Genomic DNA, 14,425 nt, shown 5'->3' on the forward strand with positions numbered 1-14,425 from the left:
CCGGGTGTTCTGGTGTCCTCCCACATCCCAAAGACATGCAGGTTTGTACGTTAATTGGCTTCTGTAAAATGCCCCTAATGTGTAGTTAGTGGATGAAAAAGTGGGAGAACATTGAATTAGTGTGACTGTGTGATTAATGGTTGATATGGACTCAATGGGCCAAAGGGTATCTTTATTTAAAATTTAAAATTAAAGATGCTTCAAGTATGACTAGTATTTAACTGTACAGAATGATTTATATGAACGGATAGAAACCCACATGTCCAAATTTTCAATGAGCAAACATAGTTCACACTTTAAGCAGCGTGGATGGAAACAGGGAGCTGATGAGTTCACTATTAGGGCAAGTTTGGGGTGAGAGGAATGATTTAAAATATGTTAGTTACTAAGCAAATTTTTTCTCCTTAAGTATGAAATATCCGACCCCAAACATGTTTTGAAATCCTTTGCCAATTTCACAGCCAGGCTAATTGTGCTACTAACTTTGATCACCAATTGGGTTAATGATGGCTTCATAAGCCATAGGTAAATGTATAATAATAAAGAATGATAATAACTTTGATTGGTATTGCTACGTAACGGAGGCTGGCCAGTTTGTATTGTGCAGAACTGCTTTAAATAGAAATGGTTCAGTATAGATCTCTCATTTGCCCTATGGAACAAATAGAAACACGTTTTAAAGTTGTTACTGGAGCACTTACTTCGTATTTATTAACGCAGTTGAGGAATGAGTGGGTTAGCATATAATGAGCGCCTGACAGTACTAGGTCTCTGCTCGCCGGAATTTAGAAGGTTGAGAGGGACCTCATTGAAACTTACAGAATAATGAAAGACAGATAGGCGTAGAGAGAGTGGATGTGGAAAGGACGTGGTCATAGCCCAAGAATTAAAGGGCGCTCTTTTGGAAAGGAGGTGAGGAAGAACTTCTTTAGTCAGAGGGTAGTTAATCTGTGGAACTCATTGCCACGGAGGGCTGTGGAGGTTAAGCCAGTGGATATTTTAAGGTAGAGATCGACAAATTCTTGATTAGAATGGATGTCAAGGGTTATGAGGAGAAGGCAGGAAAATTGGATTAGGAGGAAAAGAACAACCATGATTGAATGACTCGATAGCCGAATGGCCTAATTCTACTATAATTTGTGAACTGAAGGTTGATTGAATATCAACAGAGACAGTAACATTGTTAGAGAATCATTAATTAACCATAAAATGGGGCAAAGCTGGAACCTGAATGTGGAACAGTTGTAATGTCAAGCCAATGCGATGGACTTTGTTGCCCTTCTGCCGTTTTTCTTGGGGTGGTGATGATGATGAAGGAAGAATTATTTCATTTAGCTTATTGGTTTCTGCAGATATAGCCTTACATAATTAGGTTCACTTGCAATTGCCTTCTGAAGAGATCTGGCAAAAGACCCAGTGATTGTGGGAAAAGAATTTCAAGAAAATGATTATTTACCAACTTGTCTTTCCCATTGGTACATTGTAAGCTACTAAGTGAAAGATTCCTTTGTACTTTATTAGGTGTTTATAACCTGACCAGGTGATATCGTTTATTAATTTCTGGTGAAACATATGGTGGTAATGCTGCCTACTTGTTATTGTGTTATTTACAATAACATTTTTTTTTGTATTCAGGAAGAGTTACTGAGTTCAAACACCTGTACAGAAAAGGAAGCCACTCAGCTGATAGTTTCTGACTTTCTCCCTCTTCTTGGCAATTTACAACGCCACTTTGAAAATGAGTTGTCCACTGTAGATGTAAGTCTTTATTTCTGAAGAAGCATTTCTCCAAAAAGGGGCGGCATGATGGCACAGCAGTAGAGTTGCTGCCACACTGCACCAGCAACATGGGTTCGATCCTGATTGCAGGTGCTGTCTGTACGGAATTCGTACGTTCTCCCTGTGACCAGCGTGGGTTTTCTCCGGCAGTTCTGGTTTCCTCCCACACTCCAAATACGTACAGGTTTGGATGTTAATTGGCTTCGGTAAAATTGTAAATTATCCCTAGACTGTGTAGGATAGTGTTAGTGTGCGGGGATCGCTGGTCGGCGCAGACTCTAGGACCAAAGTGTCTGTTTACATGCTGTTTCTCTAAACTAAACTAAACAAAACTTTACGGCAGTTGAATCAATGAAGCCAGCCAATGTTCTAAGTGGGAAAACGCCTGTTGAGAAAGAGTTGTTTTTAAATCGAGCTCAGATTTTCTCTGGCAGCTCGGCAATGGGCTTGGAGCCCATTGATGGTGAATTGTTATCCTGTGGGAAGGGACATTTTGATGCATGACCTTTTTGTCATTGGGAAAATTCCAATCAACATGTTGCTTTAAGAGCCACATTGAGTAATGGTGCAGCATGTTTCAGTACAATGTAATAGGAATTGGGGTCTGACCAAATACACCACTGGAGGCAACAACCAACTCTCCATTTGATAAAGTTTAAAAAAAGTAAGACTTTGTCTCTGTAGATTATTTTTATTGCTGAATTTAATTTGTGATTTAGAAATTGAGATCACATGCTTTAGATTACCAAATACAACCTTGATTATATCAGATGTTCAGAATCATATTCAATCTGATTCAGATTAATGTATTACCATATGCACCAGAGTGCAAAAATCCTTGTTTACATGAAGCATACAGAGTTCCAGACTCATCCCCCATCCTAATCAAAGGGGCAATTCTGAATGGGATAAGGCAACTGTCTACCAATCAAACAAGTACAAAAGCTCACTGATCAATCCCTAAGAGGCATTTATCAAATTGTGAAGTGACAGGAAGATTGCCTGAATATTTCCATCTAAATATTGTGATCAATGTGTAATTTCTGTTTCATCCCCCCATTTACAGAAACACATGGAGAACTTGGCCCAGCAGACAGAAATGAATTGTAAGGAGTTGTTTACTACTAGTAACGAAGGTATTCTTCTATGGGAGGAGCATGAAATGAATTTAATTAAACTGGAAGAGCAGCTGAAAGAGCAAATCGATGACTGTCGCAAGAAGGATGATAAAATAAATCAGGTAGACAGACAGTTCTGGAGTGTGGAATCCACTGAAGTTAATTTGCAGGTCTCCATTCAAATATAAAATCGTGATGTGTGTAATGCGACCATAATATGAACTGCTCCAAACTCCTTCCCTGTGATTTTAGACAATAGGTGCAGGAGGAGGCCATTCGGCCCTTCGAGCCAGCACCGCCATTCAATGTGATCATGGCTGATCATTCCCAATCAGTACCCCATTCCTGCCTTCTCCCCATACCCCCTGACTCCGCTATCCTTAAGAGCTCTATCCAGCTCTCTCTTGAATGCATTCAGAGAATTAGCCTCCACTGCCTTCTGAGGCAGAAATTTATTGAATTTAACTTTCATTTGCTGATGTCCAACTCATGAAAATTATTTTAGTCTCCACTAATAATTTGCCAATGTTGTCTCGTTATTTCATGAAATTGCTCATTCTTCTCCAACAATGTGTATGTTTGCTGCCAGCAAAAATGTTTCTCACTGCCAAGAATCACAAATTATCACTCAATAAAACTGCAAGGAAGACGATCCGAACTTCTTCAAACCAGGCATGTGTGCAATATATTAGAAAGAAGGAACTGCAGATGCTGGTTTACAAAGAAGACACAGTGTGCTGGTGTAACTCAGCGGGTGAGGCAGCAACTCTGGAGAACGTGGATAGGTGATATTTTGCATCTGGATTCATCGCTGTCATCCAGAGATGCGTTATTTAAGCAGTTTGTGTCATCATGTGCAACATATTACCTGCGTGATTAACATCAATGACTCATATAATTTTCGATTTTTAGGCTACTGTCTTTCTGCTGTTCATAAAAAGTTTTTGAACATAATCTTTTCCAGGGGATGCAATTTAATTTATCTGTCAGTGTCCACAGATTTTCTGATCATCTGTGTTTGTTACAAAAGCTGTCAGTGATGCCATTAAATATAGTCCTATAAAGTAAGTGGTTTGGGAATCCTTTAAATACAGTGATCTTATCCTTGTATGATTATTTAGTACTTTGAACTAGGGCCGTTTTTACAGCATTATGGGCTCCCGGGCAAAGCAGTGTACTGGGGCCCCTACCGTTACTCTCCCCCACCCCCTTTTCCCTACCAGCCCCCCCCCCCCCCCCCCCCCGTCATGCCGGCGAAAAGCACTTACCGAAAAGCACTTAGTGATGGACAGGGTGCTACATTGTTGCGAAAAGCACTTACAGATCGCTGTGAGAGGCACTTAGTGACCGAAAATGTTGCAAAAAAAGCACTTATTGAACCTACATTTTTAAAGTAGTATTTATTTATTGCAAATCACTTAACATACACAGATCAGCATGGGGCCCCTATGATCGTGGGGCCCCGAGCAAGTGCCCATCAGGCCCATGCGTTAAGACGGCCCTGCTTTGAACATCACTCTTATTAGAGTGATAAAGTCATAAGGCCCATTGGCCCATCTTGCCCATGCTGACAATTAAGTACCCATTTATACTCATCCCAGTTGGTTTGTTTGTGCGGCTATTATTGAAAATACAGTGCCTGCTTACTGCCCTACTCCAACAAAGCTTGCAGCCAAGTTTCCAAACCTTTGAAATAAGCTATAACAACACCATGACTCGATAACACTTGGAGAGAATGAGCACATTCCCTTTTAAGAAGTTCAAGCATGCCTTTACATCAGTGCTGACCAAATCCTCACAAAACTCATCCCCTGAATAGAACCTTTCAGCATTACCGGGGGCAACATCCATGACAATAAGGTTGGAATATGAATTTTATGTGCAACTAATATCAGAATAAACAGGTTAATTTTGAATCATGATTCTAGTGCATGTTTTCTACACAATGCATTTCCTCTTTGTTTTTTTTTCATCGATGAGATATTAAAATGTATTCCACAAAATGACCCTGCCAGTTGCATAACTGAATGTTTTCAAAAAGCGTGAAGTAGTAATATTCCAAAAGGTAATGACAAATTTAATTATTTTTAAGATTTACGTGAAATATCTGTTCAATATTGGTATGCTTTTTCTCTTATCCCTTCTCAAATTTATAAAAACAGCCATATTTTCAGTCATGGAACGGAATGTTCATGTTAAGGTGTAGATTTACGTTCATAGTTGCCACATGTACCGACCGAGGTGCAATGAAAAGCTTGGTTGTGCATGCTATCCAATCCGATCAGATAATAAAATACATAAATACAATCAAGCCAAACTCGAGTACAATAGTTAGAGCAAAGGGAATGATACAGAGTGGAGAATACAGCTCTCAGCATTGTAGTGCAACAGTTCTATAGACAAAGTCTATGTATCACATTAAAGGTTAAATCTTTTCTCAGGCAAGAGAAGCAAATTTAGACCTGCTTATCGATCAGCTGAGACAGGATAACACACAAATGGAACTGAAGGCAGACTACAAGAAGACTCTCTGTCTACTGAAAAAAATCGAAAAAGGGCAAGTATTTTTACCATGGTAAGCTTCTCCAGTTTGCTTATTTTCAACTTCTTCAGCAGGGTTTATGATATGTCAATGAAAAGAGTAGGTTCAGGGGGTTCAGCTGAATTTTGACTTGGCAAATTGTTCAGATGCACAGTGCAGGGCCAACAATTTTATAAATTGCCAACTTTCAGATTGACTTGACCATTTTTAAATTTGGTGCTTCAGTGAAAAAGCATTAAGAAGCAGTTTTTATTCATATCTGGACATCACCGGCAAGATTTGCATTTATTGTCTACCCCTTATTGCCCTTGAAATGGTTGTGGTGAACTGCCATCTAGAACCACTACAGTGCTGAAGAAAGTACTCCCACATTGCTTTTAGCAGGGAGTTCAAGAGTCGAGAGGGTTTAATTATTATATGTTCTAGCCATAGGACAATGAAATTCTTGCTTGCTGCAGCTTAACAGGCCCGTGAACACAATAACACATAAATAAATATATAATAATCAATAATATAATAAGTAACAGAAATACCACGTAATCTTAATGATACAAAACTGGTCCATAAAAGATCATAGTTTAGTTTAGTTTAGAGATACAGTGTGGAAACAGGCCCTTCGGCCCACCGAGTCCGCACCGACCAGTGATCCCTGCATGTTAACACTACCCTACACACACTAGGGACAATTTGCACATACACCAAGCCAGTTAACCTACATACCTGTACGTCTTTAGAGTGTGGGAGGAAACTGATGATCTCGGAGAAAACCCACATGGTCACGGGGAGAACGTACAAACTCCGTACCGACAGCACACGTAATCGGGATGAAACCCGGGTCTCCGGTGCTGCAACTCTTCCGCTGCGCCACCATGCCGCCCTGAGGTGGCAGTTGCTGAGGTAGTGGTTAGCATTGTGCAGTTCCAAACAATGATGGTTGCTGGGAATTAGCTGTTTTTGTACCTGGTGCATGGGATTTTCAGGCTCTTGTACCTTCTTTCTGATAGTTGCAGCAAAATGAGGGCATGGCCAAAATTCAGGCCAGCTGTAATGAAGGACCAGCTATACAACAATACACACGTCACTGTATCATGTGTTTGGGGCAGAAAAAGTTGGAACATTTCTACTTCCTTGAATTTATTCTAATTAGAATCCTTACGTGCACACTTTCTGGTGGACAGTTCTGAAGACTAACAAGCAACAGAAACGAGGCTTTTACTTTGTTCCCTGTTTGGGTTGCATGCCTTGCCTTGAAAATTATCCCCAGTAAAGCCCCTGTCCCACTTAGGGGATTTTGTAGGCGACTACAGGCGACTAGGCTGTCGCCACACGGTCGCCAGGGTGTCGCGTGCGTGGTCGTGAGTAGTCTCCAAAGAGTCGTAGTGTTTTTCTGGTTGCCGCTGGATTTTGAAAATGTAAAACAAAATTTCGGCCACTGTTATTTTGACGCCAATGAGCCTAGCTTGATGTCTCCTGACGTAGGTGCTGTCGTAGGTTGTCACCAGGTTGTCGCCAGGTGACGTAGGTTGTCGCCGGTGCTGACTTCGGCGAATTCCAAGTGTGGACTTGATCTGATCATCCATCAGTGTAACGTGTCCATAAATGATGTTAGGGTTTGTATGTTTTTGCACTTGTATTCTGTTTAAAGTCTGAATTTTGAAGTTTATTGAAATTTATTGAAATTTATTACAATATTTTTGTATGCACTGTTGTATGTTCTTCTCAACCTTTAAAAAAAATTGTTTGAATATCAATAAAGGAAATTTTTGACATTTTGACGGAAAATTGATGTATGAAGTTATTGTATTTCAGAGTAGTTTCTCATGGCATCACTTTTAAATAGTCATGATGCAGAATGATTGGAAGCCCTACCGTACACCCCCTTTTATAGGGAAACTGGGTGGAACGTGAATTGTTTTCAGTTGTCTTCAGTCTTCGGGGTCGTAGCTTGTCGCGGGTGGACGTAGGTTGACTTCGGTTGTTGTAGGCTGTCGCCTCTGTGGTGGTAAATTGTCGTAGGTGTCATCGTAGGTGCGGTCGAAGGTGGACGTTCTACCTGCGACGATTGGGTCTCCGGTTGTCGGTAGCTTGACGTCGACTAGGTGGTAGGTTGTTGTAGCTTGTCGTAGACATTGTCGTAGGGTGGGTCCATTCGCCGTTTTTTTCGGCGACTTGCTACGACTATGATAGTCGCCGGCAGTCGCCTTAAAAAACGCCGAACTGGGACAGGGCCTTAAGTTGTCTCTGTGAACTGATAACACTGTGCTGTAGGAAGTTTGGATGCTTTTTCTGTTCTAGCATATTTAGCTTTTGCTGAAATGAGCATGCCACAATAAACTAACTATGCTGCATTTCCATGACATGCATTTTAGTAAATTTGTTGTAACCATGTAATGCTGGGAGCAGTTTTAATCTGTCTTCTTTTGTACACAGATTGGAAAATTTTCACCAAAGACAGATCCAAGTAGTCAACAAATATCCTTTTACATTGAAGAAGGAACTGTACAGATTCAGCGCTGCCGTCAGTAAATATTTTGACGTGTTCGAAGTCTATAAACTGGTATGAAAACTCTTCGACCTTTTAACAGGTTAATTGAATATTGGGGATAATATCTTCACATTTTGCTTTTCTTAACAAGTATCAGCATGGGCATAATGTAATTCCCTGCTTTACTGGGCTGGTCCCATTTTCCTGTATTTGGCCTATAGCCCTCTAAACCCTTCCTTATCCATGTATCCAAATGCCTTTTAAAAGTTAGAATTGAATCTGCTTCTATAGCTTCCTCTGTCTGATCATACCCTTTACGTGCTACGGTCTGAGCGAAAATGTTATCCACGAGGTCCCTCTTAAATCTCTCCCCTCTCACCATAAACCTATGCCCTCTAGTTTTTGAATCCTCTACCTTGGAGGATTGTGGTTAAAAAGACTGAACGTTCACCTTATTCATGCCGCTCCTGATTTCAATACGATCACCCCTCAGCCTCCTATGTGTAAGTGTCCCCCCTTTCCTCCCCTTGCAAGGTGAGGATATCCTTCCCCTCATCTCCAGTGGGCTATCAGCTTTACAACTGGTACAGCTGTTCAAATGGGGTAGCTTTCATCACGTTTCTATGTTTTTATGGCTGCTGAAGCAGGATTGCTGACTGTTGCTGTCCCTTGCGAGGGTGGGTAAGTGGATAAGTCCTGGCTCCATCTTTGATGTTTCATTTTCACTTGGCGGAAATGAATTGAAAGCCATCCTAACTAGCGTCATTTAACATTGAAATTTTAGAAAAGTTTACATTTTGTACCTCAGATCCAGGGTATTCAATTATTGGACTGTTCTTAGGCAAGACAGATAGTAGAAGGTTTTAACCTGTGTGAAAATGTTGTGCCTCCTTGTATTTGTTCATCTGTATTATATGTATGTATGTTCTTTGCTCTAAGGGTCAACCAACGATAATAATAGAACCTCCTAAAAAGGATAAAGAATTATTTCCGACTGAAGGTTTGCTTCTTTACTTACTACTTCAATACTTTGTTGGCATCACCACTTCACCAGTCCCTCCCCTCAACTTTTCTGAAGTCAACCATAAAACGCTCTATGGAGTCCTATTTTTATCTTCTCTGTGTACAGATTATGTTTTTGGTCTCATGTACCTTACTTTTTTACTTAGTATACTCTGACTCTTAGTGTACTTACAAAACATCCATGAAGAAGCTGAAAAAAGCTATTAAAAATTATAATTCATATCAATGTTACTAAAACGTTGAAACATTTGGAAAAAATAATAAAAACTAAAACATTTATTAAGCTTAAATACATTTAGCTTTTTAAAAAAAAAATGTAAGTAAACCCTATCTTGATCCCCTGTAGCCATTCTTTCCAATCATGCAAATGGAGACACTACACACTGTTAAGCGTTCCATCTGTTGAGCAGCAGCCGACACAAAACTTTCAACTGTATAATTTTCATGATGTGTAATTTTTGATCCTCGACTCTAGAAGCTGTTCAGGAGGGAGTTCCTGGGTATATTAGGAGTGGAAGTGATGTGAGTCCAAGCATAAGGGATGAACAGTCGGCAGAAGGGTCAAACTTCCTTGATGAAAACAGTGTAAGATGATGCGAAAATGCCGATGCTTCTGTTAAACTACGTAGTTCTGCCTAGTGCTGGAGTAACTCAGTGGGTCAGGTAGCTGCTGTGGAGGAAATGTAGGCAGCATTTCAGGTGAGGACCCTTCTTCAGACCAGGCTGACCCACGGAGTTACTCGCACAATGTGTTTTGCTCGATTCCAGCATCTGCAGTTTCTTATGTCTCCATAGTTCTGCCTGCTGCTGTTTTCTGAAGAACATATCAATGTATAAATAAAAATAGGAAAAGGTTGTTCAGTCCATTGTGGTTGTTATTGTTTCCTTAATATCTTAGAAATCTATCAATCTCTGTTGAATATACATATCAACAAAGCCTCCATTACCTCAGTATTCTCTATTCTGTACCTTTGTACCGAATGATTGACCTTTTTATGAGACAATGACTTCTGGTTCTCAACTTTAAATAGGGAAAATATTAATGGTACGCACTCAAATTCTCTTGCAATAATGGCCACGGACATTTGTCTTCCTAATTGCATGTTACACCTGCAGGATAATTATCAGTAATTTAAATTCAAGAATATTGGAATTAATATATTAAATTCAAGAATTCAGTTTCCTCAATACAAAATACCTACTGTATCTCACTATCTAAAAAATACTTTGCATTTTGAAACTTTTTATACCAAAATGGATAATCATATGTTTGTCACACATATTTGCCATTTCCTTTCATACTCATTTAGCTTCCCCATGTACTCTTGAAACCAACATCAATGGATTAGTTCTTATTTATTCTGGTATTTTTTAGTCCCATAAGAATCTAATAGGTTTGTCAATTATGATTTTGCTTTCATAATTTGCCCATCATATTATTGTCTAATTCCAGTGCTTCAACTTTCATAATATTAGATTCCAACTACTACTACTGATGTCAGGCTAACTGCATCATAATTATTTCTTGAATTACTCCTTCAATGGTGAGGTTATACTTAGCGACACAAGAGATTACAGCTGCTGGAATCTTGAGCAAAACACAAAATGCTGGAGGAACTCAGCAGGTCAGGCAGCACCTGTGGAGGGAATGAACAGACCGTGGTTGGGTTGGAATCTTTTTTCAGATTTTGAAGAAGGGTCTATAATCTGAAGGAGGATCGCATCCCAAAACATTGTGTATCCATTCTCTTCACAAATGTTGCCTGCTTACTGAGTTCCTCCAGCACTTTGTGTTTTGCAAGGGGATATATATTTGCTAGCTATCTTTAACAAGGCTTTTGATAACCGAACATTCTTGGCCATGCGGATAATTATTATTATTTACTATGTACCAGGATGTAGACGAATATTTGGAAGACGAGTTATCTCCTCGCGAGCATTTGGAAGATGAGTTATCTGATCAAGAGCATTTGGAAGATGAGTTATCTGATCAAGAGCATTCGGAAGATGAGTTATTTGTTCAAGAGCATTTGGAAGAAGAGTTATCTGTTGAGGAGCATTTGGAAGATAAGTTAGCCGTTCAGGAACTCGGTGTGTATTTCTAAACTAAATAATTTCAAAATAGAATCCAGTGAAGTTCAGACTGCAGTCATTTTTCTTAAATCTATGCTTGAAGTCATTTTTGAAATGGATTACGGCTTTTATTATGATAATGAGAATTGACTCTAAATGGAATCTCATCATAGATAAAATAGAAATTTGAAAACAGCCCTGATTATTGGTCCACCATGTTTTTATTCCACATCATTGCAGTTCAAAAAAGAGGGCATTGCAATACTGGCAATGTTCTTTCAGCCCCCCAAACAAGCAGAGAGCAAATATATAAGTAGATTTCTAAGAGGTGCAAAAATAAAAGTAAAGGCAAGATTTTATCTATCCTGATATTGATTGTGACTGAAAGATTACATCAAGTAAAGTACAGAATTCTTTAAAATAGTTTCAAGGCAGCCATTGCAGCCCCCCCCCACCCCCACCCCCCACGCTTGGGGGATCATCTGATTATATTCCTAGTAAATAATAAAGGGGCAGTGAAATAAAGATTCTGAGATTTGACTGGTCCATCTGCCCACATATCTCTTTATGTGTTTGATTCTTTACCTTAGATAAAACACTTGATGAGCACTCAAAGACTTCAAGGGAAAGTGGAAACGCCAGTAATCACGCAGGCTGGGAATCATCAGCTCGTCCCAGTGAATATTCTTTTGAGGGTGGAATTGGAGATGATGAGGTTTTCTTACCGGATGTACAAATGGTAAAGTCTGGCTGACTACATTTTATCTCTGTACCTCCCACTCCCCTGACATCAGTCTGAAGAAGGGTCTCGACCCAAAACGTCACCCATTCCTTCTCTCCAGAGATGCTGCCTGTCCCGCTGAGATCCTCCAGCATTTTGTGTCTGTCTTGGTAAAGTCTGGTTTTTCTTTTATTTTCTTGTCCATTTCTTTTCAATCTTATTTTAGGTTTACTGCCATCCGTAATTTTACTTAAGTAATTAATTTCACCTCAATTGTACATTTTTTCATGGCTAAGCAAGTTTGATGCCCAAGCAATATCTTTCTCCAGCTGGTGAATCAGAACCTTTGTAACATATTATGCAAACACAGGAATCTGCAGATGCTGGAATCTTGAGTGAAACACAAAGTGTGGGAGGAACTCAGCGGGTTAGGCAGCATCTGTGGAGGGAATGGACAGACAACATTTTGGGTCGGGGCCTTTCTTCAGACCGATAGTTGAGCAGTCATACTCAAGTTACGCAGAGGAATACAGGCCAACGTCTGCCTTCCCACCTGGGTAGTTTTGCTAAATATATGACAATAAAAACATTTACATGCATGAACAGGGTTTCAGCAGTATATGCATTTCAATCAGGATGGTGAAATAGGAGGAACTCCACCAACACTTAAGGCATAATAGCCTTGTTGGAAGTGGAGTGGGTGCTGTTTGTTGAGGCCATAAGCATAGGAGTAAATTGTAAGACTTAGACCTTGGCGAATTTACAAGACTTGCTCAATAATCTATAGAAAATCAGGAAGTTTTTAGTCTGAAGTTCTGATTAATAAATCTTGGAAAATTAGAATGCTCTACTTCCAGACCTTAAATAGGTTTGATTATTAGACTAGACTACGCAATTTGAGGACAGAGCTATGGCTCAGTTTAGAAACACAAGAAAATGCTGATAATGGAATCTTGAGCAAAATACAAAGTGCTGGAGGAACTCAGCAGGTTAGGCAGCACCTATGAAAGAGTAACTCAGCGGGACAGGCAGCCTGAAGAAGGGTCTCGACCTGAAACATCACCCATTCCTTCTCTCCAGATAAATGCTGCTTGTCCCGCTGAGTTACTCCAGCATTTTGTGTCTATCTTTGGTTTAAACCAGCATCTGCAGTTCCTTCCTACACATCTATGAAAGAGTCCTGACTCTAAATGTTATTTGTCCATTCCCTGCCTGCCCAATCTCTCCCTATAACTCAGGCCCTTGAGTCCTGGCAACATCCTCGTAAATCTTCTTTGCACTCCTCCAGTTTCATGACATCGTCCCTATAGCAGAGTGTTCAAAACTGGACACAATACTCAAAAATGCGACCTCACCAATGTCTTGTACAACTGTAACAGAATGTCCCAACCTCTATACTCCATGCCTTGAATGATGAAGGCCAATGTACCATGACTGTTTTCATATTCTACATCCTGAAGCACAGTGCAATAGGAAATTCCTTTTTTTGTTCTAGGCTGATTATCAAGAGATGCATGCGAGCAGAAAGCCTATACAGATTCAGTATGAGTATTTCACTACTTCCAGAGGGAACATCTATTCAGCACGATGTAAAAGAAGGACAAAATTGAAAATAAGTGTCATTGATGATTGGGCTGGTACCAGGGAAGCAGATTTTCTTCAGAAGAGCACAAAGCATGTTTTTCTTCCTGAAGAACTATTTATTGATTTAAAACAAAGGTTGGTGGGAAAGCTTCAATCTCTATCTTAAATGTGTTATACTTTTGCACTGAAAAGTAATTTGGGAAAAATTGAAAGACCTTTCGGTTCCTGATGATATCCCAAGGCATTTCATGACTTATTTACTAATTATTTTTGATCTTATGGTATTTATATCTTTTAGGCAAACACATGGATTAATTTGTACACTAGAAAATCTTACAAGCGAGAGGTGTGTTAAAGGTTTTGGGATTGTGGGAGAATTTTCCCAGTTTTGGGGATTTCTTGCTTCCACTAAAATAAGTAGATTGGTCCTAGTTTAAACATCTGATCGAAATAGCTTGGATAATGTTGATCACTAGTGGTAATTAGTAATTAGTTATTAATAACTATTTTTGTAATTACAAAATAGTTGGGACCTCTGGATCATCCTGGAGAATGAGAACTTCAGAGATGGGAGTTAGAACAAGGTGGTCACACCTAAGGCACAGGAAGAGAATAGGTGGGTGACCACAAGGAAAGGGAGTAGGCAGAGAGTTCTGGTGACCCCTGTAGCCATTCCCCTTCAAAACAGTTTAATTTTAGTTTTAGTTTAGTTTAGTTTATTGGCGTGTGTACTGAGGTACAGTGATGAGGGGGATGATCCATCAGAGGTGAGCAACAGTCAGGCCGGTGGCACTGAGTCTGCCTCTGAGGCACAGTGGGGAAGGGCAATGTCTGGCAGAGCCACGGTGAATGGAGACTCGCTAGTCAGGGCGACAGACAGGAGATTCTGTGGCAGCAATCTAGAGTCCAGGATGATGGGACGTACAGGTATGTAGGTTACAGGACGTACAGGACGTCCAAAGACGTACAGGTATGTAGGTTAATTGGCTGGGTAAATGTAAAAATTGTCCCTAGTGGGTGTAGGATAGTGTTAATGTGCGGGGATCACTGGGCGGCACGGACTTGGAGGGCCGAAAGGGCCTATTTCCGGCTGTATGTAT

At 40.1% G+C, this 14,425-nt stretch overlaps 1 protein-coding gene across 1 annotated transcript in view; it reads left to right on the forward strand.

Annotated features, from left to right (window-relative positions):
* Positions 1-14,425, forward strand: part of LOC144590841 (coiled-coil domain-containing protein 180-like) — a gene marked incomplete at its 3' end in the record, with an annotated part of 45,880 nt that overhangs the window by 18,691 nt on the left and 12,764 nt on the right. The window contains exons 13-21 of the mRNA XM_078395233.1: positions 1,636-1,758; positions 2,846-3,019; positions 5,339-5,454; positions 7,870-7,996; positions 8,864-8,924; positions 9,423-9,532; positions 10,843-11,038; positions 11,611-11,759; positions 13,237-13,460. Of these exons, the coding sequence (XP_078251359.1) occupies positions 1,636-1,758; positions 2,846-3,019; positions 5,339-5,454; positions 7,870-7,996; positions 8,864-8,924; positions 9,423-9,532; positions 10,843-11,038; positions 11,611-11,759; positions 13,237-13,460 (1,280 nt within the window). The remainder of the gene's footprint in view (positions 1-1,635; positions 1,759-2,845; positions 3,020-5,338; positions 5,455-7,869; positions 7,997-8,863; positions 8,925-9,422; positions 9,533-10,842; positions 11,039-11,610; positions 11,760-13,236; positions 13,461-14,425) is intronic.

This window comes from Rhinoraja longicauda, unplaced genomic scaffold (genome assembly GCF_053455715.1).
Source record: "Rhinoraja longicauda isolate Sanriku21f unplaced genomic scaffold, sRhiLon1.1 Scf000342, whole genome shotgun sequence".
In the NCBI taxonomy this organism is placed as follows: Eukaryota; Metazoa; Chordata; class Chondrichthyes; order Rajiformes; family Arhynchobatidae; genus Rhinoraja; species Rhinoraja longicauda.